At 43.4% G+C, this 22,288-nt stretch overlaps 1 protein-coding gene across 1 annotated transcript in view; it reads right to left on the bottom strand.

Moving 5' to 3' along the window:
* The window catches only part of LOC149289491 (F-BAR domain only protein 1-like), a 72,857-nt gene that overhangs the window by 4,999 nt on the left and 45,570 nt on the right, over window positions 1-22,288 (bottom strand). Inside the window, exons 21-24 of the mRNA XM_089490544.1 lie at window positions 21,451-21,606; window positions 20,867-20,996; window positions 20,608-20,789; window positions 2,933-2,991 (exon numbers count right to left, since the gene is read on the bottom strand). Coding sequence (XP_089346670.1) covers window positions 2,933-2,991; window positions 20,608-20,789; window positions 20,867-20,996; window positions 21,451-21,606 — 527 coding nt within the window. The remainder of the gene's footprint in view (window positions 1-2,932; window positions 2,992-20,607; window positions 20,790-20,866; window positions 20,997-21,450; window positions 21,607-22,288) is intronic.

Here is a 22,288-nt window from a genome sequence, read left to right as displayed (position 1 = left end):
TGGAAAAGCATGTCCTGGTGTGTGTGTTTGCTTATCTGTTTCCTTACTTTACAGTAGGAACTTTTTCATTTTTACTTATCCAGAGATAAAATGCCCTCCTGAATTTGTAGTGACTTCAGGGGACAAAACATTCAAGGACCTGAAATCATTTAGTGGAAAAGATAAGGTATTGTGTTATTTACTCTAATATTTTTTTAAAGGATTAGTTGTACTAAATTGTGGCTTCAGGCTTCCCATGTTGAATGACCAAGTATTATGTATATGTATGTACATATATGTTTTTTCATAAAAATGGGCTGCTTAGTCTGAAATGCCCAGGCCTATTTTTTGTCCCAGTCCGGGCCTGGCGCTCACCTCATACTTGTAGGCCATTACCAGACAATACCATTACCCAACTGTCAGCCTCACTTGAACCTCTCTTACCTTCCATGTTAAGCCTTTCCTGTTAACCGGTTTCTTTAGAAGTGCTGCCGCGCGGCTGAGCGTTACTTCAGAAAATCCAAATCCAGCGAAGACTTTACTCACTATAAATTCATGCTTCACACCTACAATTCTGCCCTCTCTCTCGCCAAACAGCTCTACTTCTCCACTCTCATATCCTCTCTTTCTTCCAACCCAGGACGCCTTTTTTCTACTTTCAACCCTTCTCTGTCCCTCCACACCCACACCACAAACCTCTCTCACTGCCCAAGATCTTGCTACCCACTTCAAAGAGAAGATTGAGACTATTAGAAAAGACCTCTCTTCCTTACAACTCCCTCCTACACCACTCACCACCACTCCTACTATACTAACTGCCTTTTCCCCTACAACCGAAGAAGAGATAGCCACTCTTCTTCCTCTCACCCAACAACCTGTCCCCTCGACCCCATCCCTTCACACCCCACAAAGTCTCTATGTCCATCCCTTGGTCCATCACTTACCCACCTATTTAATCTCTCTCTATCATCTGGAACTGTACCATCTGCCTTCAAGCATGCGCTAATCACACCAATTCTAAAGAATCCTTCCTCAGATCCCGTCTGTTTGACTAACTACCGCCCTATCTCTCTGCTTCCTTTTACCTCTAAGCTGCTTGAACGGATTGTGTACAATCGCCTCACTAACTTCCTCTCCTCTAATTCCCTCCTTGACCCTCTACAGTCTGGTTTCAAACCCCTTCACTCTACTGAAACAGCTCTAACAAAAATCTCCAATGACTTGCTCTCTGCCAAAGCAAAAGGTCACTACTCTATTCTAATACTACTGGATCTCTCTGCTGCTTTCGATACTGTTGATCACCACCTTCTTCTAGACTCACTTGCTTCTATAGGCATTCAAAATACAGCTCTCTCCTGGATCTCCTCATATCTGTCTAACCGTTCCTTCTCTGTCAACTTCTCTGGCAAGACATCATCACCCCTTCCACTTTCGGTTGGTGTCCCCCAAGGTTCAGTCCTTTGCCCTCTGCTGTTCTCTCTTTATACTTCCTCTCTTGGCAAACTAATCAACTCATTTGGCCTCCAGTATCACCTATATGCAGATGATACCCAAATCTACCTGTCTTCTCCTGATCTTTCTCCATCTCTCATGTCCCATATTACCAATTGCTTGTCTGCTATTTCCTCATGGATGTCACAACACTACCTGAAACGTAATCTTTCTAAAACTGAACTCATTATCTTCCCTCCCTCCATCTCCACTCCACTCCCTGAATTCTCTATCATCATTAACAACACGACTATCTCTCCTACTAACCAGGCCCGATGCCTTGGGGTCATCCTTGACTCAAACCTCTCCATCCCTCACATTCAGTCCTTTGCCAGATCCTGCCGCTTGCACCTAAAAAACATCTCTCGTATCCGCCCATTCCTCACCCAAGAATCCACAAAAACTCTAGTTCATTCACTTATTTCCCGTCTTGACTACTGCAACACTTCTGGTTGGCACTCCACTGTCTCGACTCTCTCGTCTACAGTCTATCCTAAATGCGGCTGCTAGGCTCATCTTCCTTGCACGTCGCTCCTCTTCTGCTTCCCCCCTCTGTGAAACCCTCCACTGGCTCCCAATTACCTTTAGAATTAAATTTAAGATCCTGGTACTGACATATAAGGCCATCCATAATACTGCTCCTCCGTACATTTCTGACCTCATTAGCAAATACTCTCCTACTCTATCCCTACGTTCCTCCCATGGGCTAAGGCTCTCCTCCTCACTCATCACCTCTTCCTTTTCCCGTCTACAAGATTTCACTCGAGCTGCCCCATATCTCTGGAATCTACTCCCAAGGAACCTTCAGCATTCACCCTCCCTCCCGACATTCAAGAAACATCTAAAAACCCACTTCTTCAGAGAAGCATACCATCTTAGCTGCTAGAACTTCCTCGTCATCGATACAACCACCACACTACCTCTCACCCTTTCTCTATGCCTTATGTTTGTCACCCCATTTCCCTCTAGATTGTAAGCTTGCGAGCAGTGCTCTCTCCACCAAATGTATCGGTTTGTCTTAGTCTGTCAATTCTTGTCATATCCCTTGAATTTATGTATTGTATTAAGCGCTGCGTAAACTGTTGGCGCTATATAAATAAAGGATAATAATAATAAATAATAATGGCAATACCGGTAGACCTATTAGCACCTTTTGGGATACATACATTAATAAGATGCAGTGCTTTCAAATACAGTTTACTGCAATTTTACATATTGGAACTGCTGGCAATGACCCTATCCTAGGTCATTAGCATTAAATACCTAGCATCACATGAATCTTTTACTAAACCAGTAAATTCTTGAATGCTGTCTTTCAAATCAGTCTCCACAGACTACTAGCTGCCTAGAATTGTCTCTGTAAATGTAGGCAGACATCCGTATCCTAGGTTTTTGTTATCTGTATACTTTGGTGCCTGTATATAGAAGTGTATTTACAGTATGGGACAGATAAGACATTTACCTTCTTGATCCTTTCCAGATAGCGTTTGTGGGATCTGCCACAGCAACCGTCGGTCAGCACTAAACAAAGAATAGATTGTTGAGAACGGGACACGTGCAGCCAAGCTTCCTTCTACACACACACACACACCATAATACAAAGATGTGTATTAAAAAAATATTCCACACCAGCAGACCACATTTTAGGAAGCTGGCTAAATTCAATCAGGAAGTAAAACACACAATAGCAACTAACTGTGAATTAGATGTACTCAATTTGTGGAACATTTAACCCCTTAAGTACCCTATGGACGTATCGGTACATCCTTCTGCTGACAGGATCTCGTGTAGCTGCAAGAAGCCAGAACCGCAGGCTTTCTGCTTCGCGATCGCCTGTAACTGCTGCCGGCGTGAACACCAGAAAACTGAAGGCATTCCCTTCCGGGTCACGTCACTGCTGACGTCACACGGAGGGTCATCGGAGGACATGATATACCCTGCTGGGATATCCGATCACGCCAATGAGGCACTGATCGCAAGACACAGACTTGCATAGAGATCACAGTGTGATCGGTGCAGGGGGATCGCAGGGAGGAGAGTGAGAAATTTTTCTCACTCTTCTCACATGGTGAAATACAAATCAACAAAAAAAGAAAAAAAAAGTTAGTGATTATTTTTTAACAATAAAAAAATTACTAAAATTAAAAAAAACAACAATAGTGACTGGCATTTATAACATATTCAAGAGGTCGCTAAGAGGACCTCTAACCATACTGCACTGATAACAGTGCAATTAAAAAAAAAAAAAAAAAATTACAATAAAAAAAAGATTAAAAAACCCTTACATTCCATTGCCCAAACACAACATGTAAAAAGGTACAACCCCCTGCCCCCGTTCTATACTATATGTAAGGGATGGATATGGCCCTCTAGAAAGAAGAAAAACTAAGGATGTGGGTGTTTATGTAATCAGGAGATGCAGCGAAACAATTTTGACTGGGTTTTTCACGCATACCCTGTAGAAACAAATCTAACAGCACAGAAGTGTTGGTGAAAAAGCGCAGGAAACTATTTCTGCGGCCACTTTTGACAGTGATTTGTGGATAAATAGCTGCATGAAGAGTGCCCAAACACTATTTGTTTAAAATTAGAGTTGCAATCCCATCATAGCTAACGTAAAATTTCTACAGCTTTGTAAAGAATAATGTACACCTTATAGTATGTTCCCTATAAGTGCTGGGAAAGTGAAAATTATATATAAATCGGGTATTTCTGAAATCACTTTACCTAATTTTGTGAGGTTTTTTTTTTCTAATTCTCACTAATTTCTCACCCTAAATCTAACTATGGTAAAAAAATCCCTCTCTCCTTGAAAAAACAATATATAGTTTACATGGGTACACTATTCGCAGGAAAGGGGAATAATCGCTGAACTGACATACCGCAAAAATGGCAAAACTGCTCCAGGACTTGAGGTACCAAAACCCTTGGGACTGAAGGGGTTAATATACAGGTAAGTGCATGCAAGAAGAAGAAGAAGAAGAAGAAGAATTCATAATAGATTAGTTGGCCGATTATCCAGATAAAGCAAAATGCAAATTGGGTGTTGAAAACAGAATAAAAAGCTTAAAATTTAAATTAACGTGGCATTGTATTCTGCGCACACAACACTTATCTTAATTACAATGGCCTTTCACTAATCGCCTTCTTATTTTACTGACATAATAAAAGCTATATATACAAAAGAACCCAAACGCAATATTTCTTGAACTAGGTTTTAATACCTAAAAATGATTTACTAGTCCTGAGGGCCAGCCTCCTCCCTACAGACTATGGGCCCTGGCCTTGGAAGGGGTTCAGTTCTTGGGGAGGTGGGTAAAGGGAGGTCCATTAGGACTATCTCTTCCCCTGGTACAGAGTGCAACGTTTCCACGTTTCCAAGTACCAGAGACTCTATAACTCGGACACAGATTTTGGGCGCCTGCATTTGGGGAGGGCGTTTACGTGTGGTGCTACTCTCTATCGGGTCAGGACTTACAGGACAGAAACCTCCATGTCCAGTATTTTAACCTTGATCTGATATTCAGCAGGTTTTAGTCAGAAGTCAGGGAATGACCCGTGTTTACCATCCTCCCCACAGACTACTATAGGGACCCCCTACCGGGCTGAGTTCAAATTCTGAGCTGTGTGCAAAGAAAGATCTGATGAAGAACTTTGTGTGGTTTGTTGCGTCTACCGTATGTAGATTTCCCCCTTGTACTGTTTAACCCCTTCAATTCCAGGGGTTTTTGGTACCTCACGTCCTGCAGCAATTTTGCCATTTTTGCACTGTCGGTTCAGCGATTGTTCTCTTTTCCTGCAAATAGTGTACCCATGTAAACTATATATATTGTTTTTTTTCAAGAAGAGATAGAGCTTTCTTTTGGTACCATAGTTGGATGATTAGCTGACAATTTTGAATGAGAAATGTAGTAAAAACCAGCGAAAACTTTAAAAAAAAAAAAAAAACTTTTTTTTTTTTTTTAATTTTCCCTCTGAATCCTCATAAAAATTAGGTAGAGTGATGGAAAATCCCCTCCAAGTTTATCAATTCAGGTGTCCCGATTTCAGAAATACCTAATTTCAGGGGCGTACCTAGAGTATTTGGCACCTGGGGCGGATCCTGTATGTGGCACCCCCCCCACACACACTTTAAAACTGCATTGCTTCTACCGTTATATACCGGCGCAGACACTGAAGGTGGTACAGCATAACACTTACTGTTATTATATACTGAAGCAGACATTGACGGTGGTACAGCATAACACTTATCACTATATACTGAGGCAGAAATTGACGGTGGTACAGCATAACACCTATCACTATATACTGAGGCACACATTGACGGTGGTACAGCGTAATCCCTATCACTATACATTGAGCCAGACATTGACAATAGTGCAGCATAACTCCTATCACTATATACTAAGCCAAACATTGATGTGGTGTAGGCCTACCACTTCATTAGTAGTAGGGATGCACCGAAACGAATTCTGGACTGAAACCGAAAATGCAGCATTTACCTGGTCGAAACCGAATATGCCCCCCCCCACACCATGAAAAAAAATCTAACACTTTTATTTCAAGTAAGTAACACACCAAAATAGGACAAAACAATTAAATAACAATTATATATATATATATATATATATATATATTAACAGCAATCACATTTCTATCATGCCCAGGCATACCCAGATTCCAGGATGTACTCGCAGACTTGGCATGATAGGAGTATGATTGCCCTATCTACCCCTTCTCACTCCCTTTTGTCCTACCTACCCCTTCTCACTCCCTTCTCCCTATCTACCCCCTATCCCCCGTCTCACTCCCTTCTCCCTATCTACCCCCTCCTAACTATCTACCCTCTCCCTCTTTGAAGTTCACTTACCTTTCAGGAGTCCTGCGGTGGGGGTGCAAGGCCTCTGTCTCCCAGCTCTGCCACTGTATGGAACAGTATAGAGTGATGGGAGTTATGATGTACTAGAGCATAATTATATAATGAAAAATACATTGGAAATGGTACAGCATAACACCCATCACTCTCACACACTTACCAATCAGCACATATACCAATCCACACACACACACCAATCCACTCTCACTCACTAAATGCTTTCCTACCTTCCCTCTTTTCTCCTTACAGCTTCTTTTCCTCCTCTTCTTCAGTTCTTCTGTTTTCTTCCGGGTCAGAGGGCACGGACGGCAGTGGGCGCGGCTTCAGTGTTGTGCGCCGGGATCCGACAACAAATCCCGGCGCACAGCAGCTGTTGCCGCGCGGATCGCAAGGGAGCGATATCGGAGGTCTGCTAAAGACCTCCGATACCGCTCCCTTGTGAGCCTGTCCGTCTCTGGAGGGGTGCCGGCAAGTTGGCACCCCCCTGATGAGCGGCACCCGGTGCGGACCGCCCCCCCCGCTAGGTACGCTACTGCCTAATTTATATAGATTTTTCCATACTTTCCCAGCACTTATAGGGAAAATACTATAAGGTGTATATTTTTTGTAGAATTTTTATGCTTATGGCTTAACAGGTTTGGGGGTTGTGAATGGGGGCAGGAGGATTATACTGGGTAGATGTTGTGCTAGGGCAATGGGATGTAAGGTTTTTTTTTTTTAAAGTTTTGTATTATATATATATATATATATATATATCTTTGTTTTTAAATGGTTAGAGGTCCTCTTAAGGACCTCTTGAACATGTTATTAATGCCAGTGATGTCACAATGACATCACTTAGTCCATTTAAAAAATATTTTTAAAAAAGTGAGCTAACAGTTTTTTTCCTTCGTTTTCTGTTTCCGCATGGGAGGAGGGTGAGAAACATGATCCCTCTGCACCGATCTCTCTGCAAGTCCCCACAGACTTGCATAGAGATAGCAGCGTCTGTGCCTCGGAAGGGAAGGGAATGCCCGATTGCACATTTTCATGCCGGCTTCTGCTGTCATGGTGCAGTGCAGGCTTGACAGCCTGATCGCTGCAAGAAGGGCTGGACGTACCGGTACGTCCATAGGGGATTGTCGGGAAGCGTTTTTTTGGACGTAGTGATACGTCCATAGGGGACTGAAGGGGTTAAATACCCGTGTTTCCAAACAAACGAGTCCTGTTTTCACATCAACTTGAGTGCTGCCTGATGCTTGGGGTGGACTGCTATGATCCTTTATTTTAGCTAAGCTTCGGCTAGTCACAGTGCCAGCGCAGCTCCAGTGCAGTTGTGTCCCCCCCTCTCTCTACAACGCTGGTTCTGTCTGTTGCTGAAGGGGTTAATCGCTGGTGTCCCAGTAGGAGGAAGCAACGTTTTGCGGGAGTACACATCAGGTACAGGGCGTCCGCGATTTTCATATTTAAAAAACGAATTGAGAAAAATAGATTTCTTGCTTTTATTTGCCAATCTGCACCCCAGTTATGCACATCTGACCCCAACTCTGAGAGATATGCCTTTATACCCTTATATCCCCTTGATATTCCTTATACCCCTATGCCACTGTGCCCGATATGCCTTATACCCCCTGATATGCCACTGTGCCACCTGACATGCCGGATATCCTCGATATGCCACTGTGCCCCCTGATAGGCCTTATATCCCCTATATGTCACTCTGCCCCTCCTGATATGCCTTTTAACCCCCTCCCATACTTGCCCCCCATGCTCCAGACTGCCTGGTGATGCACACAGACAACCTCCGCTGCTGGCCTGCACTTTTGCTGGAGCTTCTACGACTATTAAGTAGAGAGCAGAAGCGGAGGTTGTCTACACGCATCGCACAGACGCCCACTGGCTGTCAGAGAGGAAGATCCAGGTCACATGCAGCGCTGCGGGGGATCTGGATCTTACCATTTGCTCTGAAGAAACCCTCATCTTATATGCGATAAAATCGATTCAACTAATCGATAATTAAAACTGTTGACAACGATTTTCATTATGGATTAGTTGTTGCAGCTCTAGTTCCATTAATGCCCATTTCCTTCTGTCCAACAGGCTGGACACCCCAATGTTCTGTTTAGTGGACATTGAGTGAAGAGCCAGCTGCTGCCCTAGGATCGGGTTCAGGTCCAGGGTTGAGTTCCGCGGGTAACTATATCCTGGTGTTGTGGTGTAGACCTGACTGCTACTCCCTCAGCTGCTGGCTTGCTTCCACGCTTTAGTGAAAGTGCCCATAATACCTATGTAGAAAAACAATTATACCCATATTCTTAACAGAAGCACATCAAATATGTTCCTTGGCATGTGTAACCATGATATTCAACCATAATCCCCAGGTAGAAATGCAATTATCACCATATTCTTAACAGGTCAGGTGTTTTCCCTGGCATCTCTAAGTATGATATTCCACCGACAATCCCCATGTAGAAAATTATTATAATCATATTCTTATCAGAAATATATCAAATTTGTTCCTTGGCATGTGGAAACCATGATATTGCTCCCACAATCGCCATATTTAAAAAATACAATCCCAGGTTTCAATCAAAACAGGTAAAATGTGGTGTTTGCACATACATATTAAATCAGTCATCCACCCTACAAATGCTTTGACTCATTTTTCTATTTCTGTAGAATTTACTATGATTCCATTATACAACTGTATATATATATATATATCAGCAAGTGAATAGTTAAACATCTGCAGCTCCTTTTTGCAACTTCCTATCAAGCACTACAGAAAATAACTTACCGTATTTTGATTTACAATTACCATGTGTATAAAAAAAGTGTACTGACATCTACTGGTAGTTCTGAGCATTGCAGCCAATCATCCCATCCCAATGTGCTGTTTAGTACATCCCTAATAAAAACTATATTTCAAAAAGGTACAAGAATCCAAACATACCGCATTTGCTCGATTATAAGACGAGCCCCCAAAATCTAAATAATAATTTAGGAAAAAAACAAAAAGCCTGAATATAAGACTACCCTATAGGAAAAAAAGTTTTACTAGTAAATAATTCATGTAAACAATTTTTTCATATTTAATAAAAGCTATGACTGAGAAAAATATATATTTTTTTATTTCCTTTTATTTGCCAACCTGCCCCCCCAGTTATGCACATCTGCCCCCAGGGTTGCCACTCTGCCACCAGAAATGCCTTATACCCCATGATGTGCCTTTTAACCCTCTATATGCCACTCTGCCTCCAGAAATGTCTTCTACCCTCCTATATGCCACTGTGCCCCATGATATGCCTTTTAATCCCCTATATGCCAGAGTGGCATATAGGGGGTTAAAAGGCATATCATGGGGCACAGTGGCATATAGGGGGTTAAAAGGCATTTCTGGAGATATATATATATATCTATATATCTATATATATATATATATATATATATAACTGCTAGCAGCAATCACACTCCAATCAAGCCAAGGCAGCCAGTACATGCTGGAACCTGGGGATGATAGGAGTGTGAGTACAGCCTCCCTATACCATGCTACCACCACCCCCCTTACACATCCATGCTATCACACACTCATTCACAAACATTTAAATACTCATTCATTCCATTTATCACACATACATCACAAAAACCCTCCCCCACCCCCTTACCTGAACTGCAGATCTCCCACTCGAAGACTTCTGCAGGGGCCCGGCTGTGCGAGCAACTTCTCTGGCCCCGCCAGAGGAAGGAGGGGGGAGGCAGAGTTATGTGACACTCTTCTAGCTTCCTGTTCTCCTGCCGCTGGTAGAAGAGAAGCTGCTCGCGACCAAAGCACCGGTAAGCAGCCTGGCCCCAGCGGAGGTCTGATTAGAAGACGACCTCGATTATAAGACGAGGGATATTTTTCAGAGCATTTGCTCTGAAAAAAACCTCGTCTTATAATCGAGCAAATACGGTATTTCTCAAACTAGGTTTTAATACCTACAGATGTTTTACTAGTAAATATTAATTCACATGTAAACTTTTTTCATATTTAATAAAAACTATGATTGAAAAAAATGCATTTCTTGTTTTTATTTGCCAACCTGCCCTCCAGTTATGCACATCTGAGCCCTGGCTTGCACCCCCGATATGCCTTATCCCCCCTATATGCCTTATGCCTCCCCCGACTTGCCCCCGTGCTCCAGACTTTCTGGTGTCTAGTGGAGACAGCTGGTGGACGTCTGCAAGATGCTCATAGACCACCTCTGCTGCTGGCCGCCACTTCCGCCGGGGCTTCTATGACAGAGCACCTATGGTCATGTCATGCAGTGTCAGGCAGCAGAGGAGGTTGTCTGCACACATTGCGCAGACACCCACTGGCTGCCAGAGAGGAGGATATGTGCAAAAAGTGAGAAAACCAGTATGAGGAGTAGAATAGTAAATAAATGAAGTAATCAGCCGTAGTGACTTTCCTTTAGTGTATGGAAACACAGCTGCAGCCCTTAAGCAACACTCTCCGGGTGTTGAAGTATTTCAGCCAAAGTCCGCTAGTAATAATATAGTGTAGGTGTACAAAAATGGTATAATGTGCCCTGCGTATCGCAGATTTCACACTCACAATGTTTCTGTGTGGTTCAATGCGTCACAGGGATAGCTTCAAGGTCCACGTAAGGGATATATACCGAGGAAAAAAAACAAACAGAAAAGGATCCAATAGTGTATTACTGTATATAACGCTAGAGGCGCAACAAGTGGAAATATACTTACACTTAAGCAAGTATAAAGATGCCCGTAGTTCCTGGTGATGGTCTGGTCACGTCCATATATTCCTCAATCTGGTAAATCCGGTGATTAAATACCAGTGGGTGTGTGGTGTATCAAACAGCCACTGTCCACATGAGAGGTGTATTTAAAAGATATATTTATTCCAAAGTAGGGCTGCAACTAACGATTATTTTAATAATCGATTAGTTGGCCGATTATTTTTTCGATTAATCGGATAAAAAAAAACAATATGCAAATTTTTCGTTTATTTAAAATAATTTAATGAACTGGATGTTAAAAAACAACTTAAAATTTACATTAACATTCTTATTTTGTTATGATGTAATAAAAAACAATATTTTCAAAGTACAAGAACCCAAACACAATATTTATGAAACAAAATAACCCCAAACATTCTGAAAAGAGGTGGACTATTACTGTCCAAGAAACTTTGCCCCAGCCCTGGCACTTTGCACCCAGCACTTTGCACCCAGCCCTGGCACTTTGCACCCAGCACTTTGCACCCAGCCCTGGCACTTTGCACCCAGCACTCAGCACTTTGCCCCAGCCCTGGCACTTTGCACCCAGCACTTTGCACCCAGCACTTTGCACCCAGCACTTTGCACCCAGCCCTGGCACTTTGCACCCAGCACTTTGCACCCAGCCCTGGCACTTTGCACCCAGCACTTTGCACCCAGCACTTTGCACCCAGCACTTTGCACCCAGCCCTGGCACTTTGCACCCGGCACTTTGCACCCGGCACTTTGCACCCAGCCCTTTGCACCCAGCCCTGGCACTTTGCACCCAGCACTTTGCCCCAGCTCTGGCACTTTGCACCCAGCACTTTGCACCCAGCACTTTGCACCCAGCACTTTGCACTGTGCCCCTGCACCCAGTCTCCAACTCTGCCCTGCACCCAGCCCTGCCCCCACATTCTGCCCTGCCCCCACACTCACACCCTGCCCCCACACTCACACCCTGCCCTGTATCCCCACCCTGCCCTGCACCCACACTCACACCCTGCATCCCCACCCCCACTCTGCCCTGCACCCAGTCTCCTGCCCTGCCCCCACACTCACACCCTGCCCTGCATCCCCACCCCCACTCTGCCCTGCACTCAGTCTCCTACCCTGGCCTGCCCCCCCACCCCCACTCTGCCCTGCATCCCCTGAAACCCCACCCCCGCGAATCGCTCTGTGCGAATGGAGCCACTCGCACAGAGCGAACCGCTCTGTGCGAATGGAGCCACTCGCACAGAGCGATTCGCACAGACATGAAGAATACTTACCTCCGGAACGCGTCACATCCGTCACGCAACTAAAAGAAGGCGGAGACTGCAGAGCATGTAGCAGAAGCGGGGAACGCTCGCGGAGGTAAGTAAAAGGAGCCGAGTGCTCCAACAACGAATCGATCACTTGATTAATCGATAACGGAAATCGTCGACAACGATTTCCGTTATCGATTATTATCGATTTTATCGATTCGTTGTTTCAGCCCTATTCCAAAGTAACAATGAGCTGGATCTATAACAGATGCAGCTATAAAAGTAATTAACAAATAAAATAAATAAAAAGCACTAGTACAAATAAAAAAGTGATTAAAATAGAGTGACTATTTGGACTATTAATCACTTTGAACCACACAGAAACATTGTGAGTGTGAAATCTGCGATACGCAGGGCACATTATACCATTTTTGTACACCTACACTATCTTATTTTTTCTTTGTTTTGTTTTTTATTATTTCCATCCACATTGAATGGAATACATGAGCGCCCCCTTGTGGACTTTGCCAGAGAGGAGGATCCAGGTCCCCAGCAGCGCTGTGGGGGATCTGGATCTTAGTATTATAGTCTGACCTCTATTTGAGCATTTGCTCTGAAAAAACCCTCATCTTATATTTGAATAAATCTATTCAACTAATCAATAATGAAAATCGTTAATTTTCATTTTCGATTATTATCGATTTTATGGATTAGTTGTTGCAGACCTAACCTACATTGCCTAGGGGTTTGTCGAGTGTCATGTTGGACTGCAAGTTAGAAATACGTCAAAAGAATGGTCCAAAAAGTTGGAGATCATCACCTTTTACAAACAAGGAACTGGTCCTAGACACACCGTTGGAAGTATATGTCACAAGATCAAAGTTAACCCCTTAACGTCCATTGACTAGTCAGGCACGTCATTCAAAACGGTCACTTAACGACCTATGACGTGCCTGACACGTTATGACATTAAACAAGCTTAGAAAGTGATCAACGATCACTTTCTCCGCGTAAACGGTGTTGCTGTAATGCCTCGATGTCGAGGCATTCAGCAACACAGAGATCGGCATCATGGGCCATGTCTGGCTCCTCCCAATGGGCGTCAACATCCACCATACACTATATGGCGGCGAACGTCCTTTTAAAAGTTTAGGAGGCGATCAACAATGCCTCCTCGTGATCGAGGCGTTTCAGCAACACCTAACACTCCCCCCAGGACGCGCTGTGACCACTGCGAGTGATTTCGCCAATCGCAAGATGGCGGCCACCCTGTCAAAAAAAAAAAAAAGTTGAAAAAGTTTGCTAGTCAACCACGCAAGTTAATGGAGCCCAGCTTTCTTATGACTATGTGATAATTAAAAAAAATAAAAAAATGGTAACATTTAAAAATCATTATGCATCACAGGAACCATCCAGTTCCAGCAAAATGTAAAAAAAAAAGTCCAGAAAGAATAAAATAAAGTTTATTATTATGAGCAGGTGCTAAAATTAGCGCTGTATCTTCTCAAAAATCTTGACATGGAAAGTAAAGGCATTTCAAATACCCAAGGGATATCTAATTTAAAAAAATGGTTTTATGGGGTAAATTGGAGTGACCAGGTTCAAAGATAGGGCATAGGCACAGCCTGACCAAAATGGTGGCATTTTAACTCCAAACAAACCCATGCATGTGGGGTATGACTGTACTTGGGAGATGTTGCTGAACACACATTTGGGTCTTGTTTGATAGTGATGTATACCTGGAGCTATAAATTCATACCCAAAGTACAATTTGTGTGTGGGGGAAAAAAAAAATAAAAAAAAATAGTACCATAAACTGTGGCAAAGGCTAGTGGTAGAATGTCATGCATGGAAAGGGTTAAATACTACCATTTATATACCTTGGGTGTCTAGTTTTCAAAAATATATGGTTTGATGGGGTAAATTGTAGTGGCTGGGCTCAAACATAGGGCATAGACACAGACTGATCAAAATAGGGGGGGCGCACTTCCCAAATGTGGCCTTTTAACCCCAAACACCAGACAAACCCATGCATGGGTGGTATCACTGTACTCAGGAGATGTTGCTAAACACATATTGGGGTGTTAGATAAAGACGTATACCCGGAGCTATACATTTATACCCAAAGTACAATGTGTGTGTGGGGTGGGGGGGGGGGAATGACTACCACAAACTTTGTCAAAGGCTGGTAGTAATATCTCATGCATGGAAAGGGTTAAAATACTAGCATTTTGAATACCTTTGGGTGTCTAGTTTTAAAAAAATATATGGTTTGATGGGGTACATTGAATTATCTGGCTTCAAAGATGACCCTATTAGGACATGGGGCAGGACCAGATGTAAAAGTTCTAAGTTAAAAATGCACACTTCCTAAATGTGGCGTTTTGCCTCCCAAACAACCCAACAAACCCATGCATGGGTGGTATCACTGTACTTGGGAGATATTGCTGAGCACATATTGGGGTCTTGTTTGAAAGTGACGTATACCAGGAGCTGTAAATCCATACCTGAAGCGCAATTTTAGTGATAAAAACCCCCCACAAATACCGTATTTGCTCGATTATAAGACAAGGTCTTCTAATCGGGGTTGTCTTCTAATCAGACCTCAAATAGAGGTCTTATTATGAGACTAAGATCCAGATCCCCCGCACCGCTGCAGGGGACCTGGATCCTCCTGTCTCCCCCCCCCCATTTAACCCCCCCCCACACACACACTTACCGGTGCTTCCTGCTGTATTGCCGGGGCAGCGGGTTGACGTCTACGCGATCCGCCTAGACAACGTCCGCTGCAGCCGGAAGGAGGTGTGGCTAGCAGCGGGGGTTGTCTGCGTCCGTCACGCATACCTTCCCCGACTGTCAGAGATCAGAGTTCGCCGCACGCACGGAACAAAACATGTACACCTACTCCCTCTACAGGGAGTAGGAGAAATTACCGGAGAATGTGCAAAACATCATCCGTTAGCGCTTTGGCGCTAACAAATGACACTATAAAAAGAAACCAAGCACTACATTCATTGCTTGGTTATACCAGCTCCCCTATGGTTGTGTCCTGCTGTCCTCCTGTCCCTTATACCCATATCCTGCCCCTTTATCACTTCCTTACTGTCTGTCTCCGGTATTTTGGCTCCTGGACCGTCTCCTGTTTGCTGCCTGCCCTGACCCGTGCCTGTTTACCGTTGATGAGATTGTCGCCGCCTGCCTTGACCCGTGCCTGCCTGTTTACCATTGATGAGATTGTCGCCGCCTGCCTTGACCCGTGCCTGTTTACTGTTGTTGAGATTGTCGCCGCCTGCATTGACCTGTGCCTGCTTATCGTTGAGGAGATTGTCGCCGCCTGTGTTGACCCGTACCTGCTTATCGTTTACGAGATTATCACCGCTTTCACAAACCTGTGTCTTCATTCTGAACCCACAGATTGTTCCTGCTTTGGGTATCCACTTCCTAAAAACCTTCTAGGCTGACAGAATAACCAAGCCACATCATGGATCACGCAGGAATGGCTGATGTACTCTCGGCCCTAACTCTGTACTCACACAGACTGTTAGAAACATCCAAACAGAGCAAACTAACTTTCAGGCCCAGATTCAGGACTTACGTTCTACACCAGTTGGTGCTACCGCGTCCTCCTCTACACCTCCTACTAGCCTTCCTGAACTTCCTGGAGCAATATACGGTGTTCCTGAACCACAGATAAAGCTCCCTGAAAGTTTCAACGGTGATCGCAAACAATTCCGTTTCATCACTTCTTGTGAACTGTTATCTGTCCTCAAACTATGTACTTGCCAGCCTGATTTTGTAAAAGTACGTACGGCTATTACCCTGCTAGCAGGCGAACCTATGACTTGGGCCAACCACCTCCTTCTTACCCAGCGTCCTGTCTTAAATTCCCGGGCTTCATCTGCTGAATCCTCCTTACGACTAGGCCGACGTCCTGTGGAAGAGTATTTCACAGAATTTCGTAGTATTACTACAGACACCACTTGGAATGAACCTGCTCTATTAGACCAGTTCCGTTTAGGTCTGTCTGAGACACTCAGACATGGTCGGCACCCCCGAGTCATTAGAAGAGACCATTGGCCTGGTCATTCGTATGGATCGTCAATTCAGAGAGAGGCGGTTGGATTCCAGAGCCAGCAGCTGTTTTATGGATACCACTCTAGTAAAGAAATACAACATACCTTCACAACAAAAGAAACAACCTGTATTGAATCAGCTCGTTGATGGGAGAGAAATTCAATCTGGTCCTGTTACCGCTGAAACAAAATCCCTTTCTCTTGTTTGCGGCAATAAACATACCGAACACATGTCTTTTGACGTAGTCCAGTCTCCTTTATTTCCGCTTATATTGGGACTCTCTTGGTTACGTAAACATAACCTTCTATCAACTGGTCCACATGAACAATATCCTTTCACTCCAAACAATGGCAAGACACCTGTTGTAAAGCAGGATCAAGCAGTACCCTGATAGGAGTACCAACTCCTCATACTCCTACCATCCAAGAGACTTTACAAAAATTACCCAAGGAATATCACTCCTTTATTGATGTGTTCAGCAAAAAAGGGGCTGACACACTTCCCTCTCATCGTCCATATGATTGCCCTATTGTTTTACTCCCTGGAGCCACAGTGCCTTTCGGTCGTATATATCCATTGGCTGAACCAGAACTTAAGACTCTTAAAGAATACATCTCAGAGAACCTGAAAAAAGGATTTATTCGGCCATCAACCTCCTCTGCTGGGGCCAGGATATTTTTTGTGGGGGAAAAATGGAGGCTTACGACCCTGTGTGGATTACCGGTAGCTTAACAAAATAACCATAAAAATAGATATCCATTACCCTTCATTCCAGAATTGATGGATCGCCTTAAAGGGGCACGTATTTATTCCAAATTAGACCTTCGTGGTGCCTGTAATTTGGTAAGCGTACGAGAGGGGGGATGAGTGGAAAAAAACAGCATTCCGTTCCCGTTACGGACATTACGAATACACAGTTATGCCATACGGACTCTGTAATGCACCAGCTACTTTTCAACATTTCCTGAATGACATCTTCCGAGATTTGTTGAATGTCTTTGTCATAATATATCTGGATAACATCCTAATCTATTCTCCATCTCTGGAGGAACACAGACAACACATGTCACTCGTTCTCACTAGACTACGGAACCACCAACTGTACGCCAAGGTTGAAAAATGCTACATAGAAACTACGTCTGTTGAATTTCTAGGTTACATCCTATCACCTGGTAATTTACTGATGGATCAAAAAAAGGTGGAGACTATTGTTCACTGGCCTACTCCAATTTTTGGGTTTCGCCAATTTCTATCGATGATTCTTCCGGGACTTCTCTAATATTGTACAGCCTATGACTTTCCTTACCAAGAAAACCATTCCTTTTCAGTGGACATCAAAAGCCGAACAAGCTTTTGTGAATTTAAAGGAATGTTTCACCACAGCACCTATCCTAATCATTCCTGACCCAGTACATCCCTTCACATTAGAAGTAGATGCTTCTGAGACCGCAGTAGGGGCTGTTCTATCTCAAAGATCAAGACATGATGCGAAATTACATCCTGTGTCATAAGAATTTGGAGTATCTCAAATCCGCAAAACGTCTATGTCCTAGACAAGCACGATGGGCTATGTACATATCGTCCAGGATCCAAAAATGGTAAAGCAGACGCCTTGTCCAGACTGTATGAAGATGCAGCACCTTCACAAAACACTACTGAGACGATACTACCTTCTGGCCATTTTCATGCTACACTTTTAGAAGAAGTAAAAACTGGATATGATGCAGAATCTGTCATACCTGAAGGACTAACCCCAAAACAAGGTCTTTTCTATAAAGAAGATTGTGTATATGTACCCCGAAGCTCTCCGACCAAAGGTTTTATTCCATCTACATGATATTTCCACAGCAGGTTATGGAGGTATTCAGAAAACCTTAGAGCCAATCCATTGTTCTTTTTGGTGGCCTAAACTCCGTAACGATGTTATCTCGTATGAACAAGCATGTGACGTCTGTGCTCTCAACAAGACGTTACATCAGAAGCCAATGGGGCTTCTCCAATCTCTACCTGTACCATCCCATCCATGTGAGGATATCACTGTCGACTTTATTGTTGATTTACCTCCTTCCCAAAACCACTATAATTATGGTGGTCGTAGACCAGTTCACAAAAATGGCACATTTCATCCCTTGTCCAGGAATACCTACCGCAGGTGAAACAGCACAACTATTCATTAAAGACATACTTCGACTTCATGGAATCCCCAACTCGATTTTGCCCGATAGAGGGGTGCAATTTACCTCACGCTGCTGAAAAACCTTTTGCCAAGGCTTAAAGATTCAATGAAACCTCTCCTCTGCTTTCCACCCACAAACCAATGGACAAACAGAGCGTACAAATCAAACCTTAGAACAATACCTTAGATGTTATATTTCTCATTTACAAGATGACTGGATCCCTTTGCTGCCCCTAGCTGAATTTGTTTATAACAATCAAGTACACAGAACTACGGGTCGTTCTCCCTTCTATGCAAATTTCGGCTACCACCCAACAGCCATCGGATAAACTGTCCTGTCCCTTCTACGGCTGAACGTCTACGACAATTAACGACTGAATTTACATTATTAGAGACTACTCTTCGTAAAGCACAATCTGCATAAACATTGACGGCCGAATCCCATCTATTCCATAGGTGGCAAAGTCTGGTTATCCACTACCAATCTTCGTCTCTCGTGTCCCAGTAAGAAGCTTGGTCCTAAATACGCCGGTCCTTACATTGTGACAGAGATTGTCAACCTTGTAACAGTTTGCCTTTGTTTACCAGCCTCAAGTCGCATCCACCCGGTCTTCCACATCTCTCTACTCAAAACTTGGTCAGCTCCCATACTTCCCCATACTCCTCCACCTGACCCTATTCTAGTGGATGGTGAAGAAGAATATGAGGTACAGGAGATCGTAAACTCTAGACTTCTGAGACGTCGTTTAGAATACTTGGTTCATTGGAAGGGATATGGACCTGAAGAACTTTCTTGGGAACCTGCTTCTCATTTCCATGCTCCTGCTCTTGTAAAGGTGTTCCATAAAAAACATCCCAAACAACCAGCCCCTACTTGCGTCCGGAGAACGCGCAAAACGTCATTCGTTAGCGCTTTGGCGCTAACAAATGACATTTTGCACGTCCTCCTGTAATTTCTCCTACTCCCTGTAGAGGGAGTAGGTGTACACGTTTCATTCTGTGATTTCTCCTACTCCCTGTTTTGTTCCGTGCGTGCGTCTTACCACTAGTAGGCGTGCGTGCGTGCGTGCACGGTTCGTACGCGTGTCAGTCCTACGACGCCTGGACTAAAGCCTCACGGTGGAGCTGCGTGTCCCTCCCGGGGATCCTGCAGGTAAGACGCGACGGCGCCCGCGACAAGAACAGACAAAAACTCTCAACTCTATTTTAAGGGACTGCATATTTGTAAATTCAATTGGTACACTATATAATTCTCCATTTAACTTTAAGCCATGGTTAGTTACAGAACACATAAGCTTACAGTTGGAGAGTTGTGAGGATAGTTTTTAGGAGAGCTGGCTTTACTATACTTTATGAAGTTCCAAACTCAGTGAGCTATAGGGAGAGTTTGGATTGCTCTGTCTATAGTATAGTTAAATCAATAAGTCTTCATCAGTCTCTTCACACATTGCGTTATGCAGGTCCAGCTCAGCACTTCAGGCTGGAGAAACATGCCGCAACTCCCTTTAAATGGAAAAAATCCCACAGACGCGCAACTCATATCACTCACAGACGTACAAATTCATTGTTCACAATAATGCAAGTCACATTGCTTACAGACACTCAATCCCACAACTACCACAGACAAGGTCATTAGAAAGCCTCATCTTCATTTCCTCTAATGGCATCTGGCTCACACAGTAAGGGTACTGCTAAGGTCCTGAGGCTGCCTGCCAATCCTGCCAGCGAGCAAGGATTCCTCAGGGGAAGTGGATGGGTCCTTTCCCGATTCATGACTGATATTTGCTTGAGCCATAAGATGCACTACGCTTGCCTATAAGACCTAAAATATTTTTGTGTCCTGCAAAAGAAACCCTTAAAATAAGTCAGTACCACACAGTTCCTTTGAGGAGGGACTTTTCAAAAAGGTTTCCACCCAGAAATGTCAAGCAATACAGGACAGAACAATGAGCTCCTTAACGCTACAGTCAGTGAAGAGTTGAAGAGTCTATGTTACTGGGGATGGTAAAGGAAGATATTACCTACCAGCGAGCTGGAGGGTCAAACTGAAGATTGGACAAGGGTTCTTCCAGGGGCAGCATAAAGTGAAGATCACATAGGTCTGCCATGTTCTGCTTGTACTCCAAACTAAACTCTGTGGATGAGGGACTACAGATCCAGGAGGTTGAAAGCTGTAGGGGCGCAGCAGGAACACCTGCCTTAAACACCTGAAATATCAGAGGGAACTGGGTGAAGCCGTGAAGACAGAAACCTTTAATTTAGCCAGAAAGAACAAATTACACACCTGGTACTTGAGCAGCATGACATTGTAGTAAGGAGCTGTGTTATGCTCAGCTAGGTTCTGAAGATGAGAGGTTAATCTTGGCATATTTAGCCAGAAGTCTCTACAGTTAGGGTCATTCTGAGATAAATCACTGTGGGATGAATAGAACCAGAAATTATTTACTGATCACGAATCTTATGAGTTTCACTCAGATTAACTCAAAATGAAAGCAAATTTCAAATTATGTTATTAAATCCAGGCCTTATTTAATAATCACATAAAATCTTTAAGGAAGTTTTTACTTACTGAGAGAGTGGTAGATAAGTGGAACTGTGTCCCAGCAGAAGTGGTAGAGGCTAATACAGTGAGGAAATTTAAACATACATGGAACAGGCATATGGCTATCCTGAATCTAAGACAAGACCAAGGACTGAGTAAGGTTTAAGTTTTTACAGCAGGAAATACATGCGGACTAAATGGGCCGAATACTTCTTATCTGCCATTAAAATGTATGTTTAAAATATATTAGATAACATGTTCGATAACAAAAATACTATATATTACATCTGACAGCCTGCTACAGATGCTTAAACATTTCCTCTCACCTGTATAGTAGATCAGTGTTAGGAGTGAAGAGCTCCACATGTGATGTGTGGACCAATCGGAAGCTGAGTACAGGAGGTGGAGTGGGGCTTGCAAGCACACGAAGTATTCCTCCTGGAAAGGACATTGTGAGTTCTCCAGAAATCCGCACACCAGAACTGGAAAGAAGAAATTAGAGTGTTTCAGATACAAAATAATAAAATGCTGCAACGTCATATATTTGTGCTTCAAACACAGCGCTGTCCAATGTTTTCTTACCAACAACTACTCTTTTCACATGACCCAACTTATTTAAACAATCTTGTCACCAAATGTCATTCTACACGGGGTCCAAATCACTTTTCAAATCACCACATGCATTCTTCAGTTATTTGGGATAAAAAAAATAAGACTTCTGTCTTACTTTCTGGTTTCCCTTGGTTGTCGCCTCTAAAGCTAGGACGTGCAACAACAAACGTTTCAGAGAATTCAAGGAATTGGTATTAAGGCTTGTGCATTCGGATTCGTAAGAACATCATTTTTACCAATTTCGAGCATTCGTAAAAATCTCCAATAACGAAGAGGGCCCCAGGGAAACAAACTAAAACTAATGGAAACATTTTGATAGGATTTGTTTACCTGCAGTAGGCAAGACCTTCTTGCATTTTCTGGGATGGTTGCCAGTTTATTACAAGGTATTTTTATTGGGGTCAGACAGGCTTAAATTTTGATAATGTGCCCATGTGTTTATGGTTCAAGGTGTTAACCATGAGTCCAAATAAATCAAAAAGGCGCTGCTTATCAAGTATTAGCAATTACAACCTCCCCTGGAAACAATCAGAGCCAGCAAGAGGTTACACA

Source organism: Sceloporus occidentalis, unplaced genomic scaffold (assembly GCF_023333645.1).
Source record: "Sceloporus occidentalis isolate IW3139 unplaced genomic scaffold, rSceOcc1.0.p SCAF_45, whole genome shotgun sequence".
Classification (NCBI taxonomy): Eukaryota; Metazoa; Chordata; class Lepidosauria; order Squamata; family Phrynosomatidae; genus Sceloporus; species Sceloporus occidentalis.
Note: the sequence above shows the minus strand (reverse complement) of the source record. Positions and strands in the feature narration are given on the sequence as shown.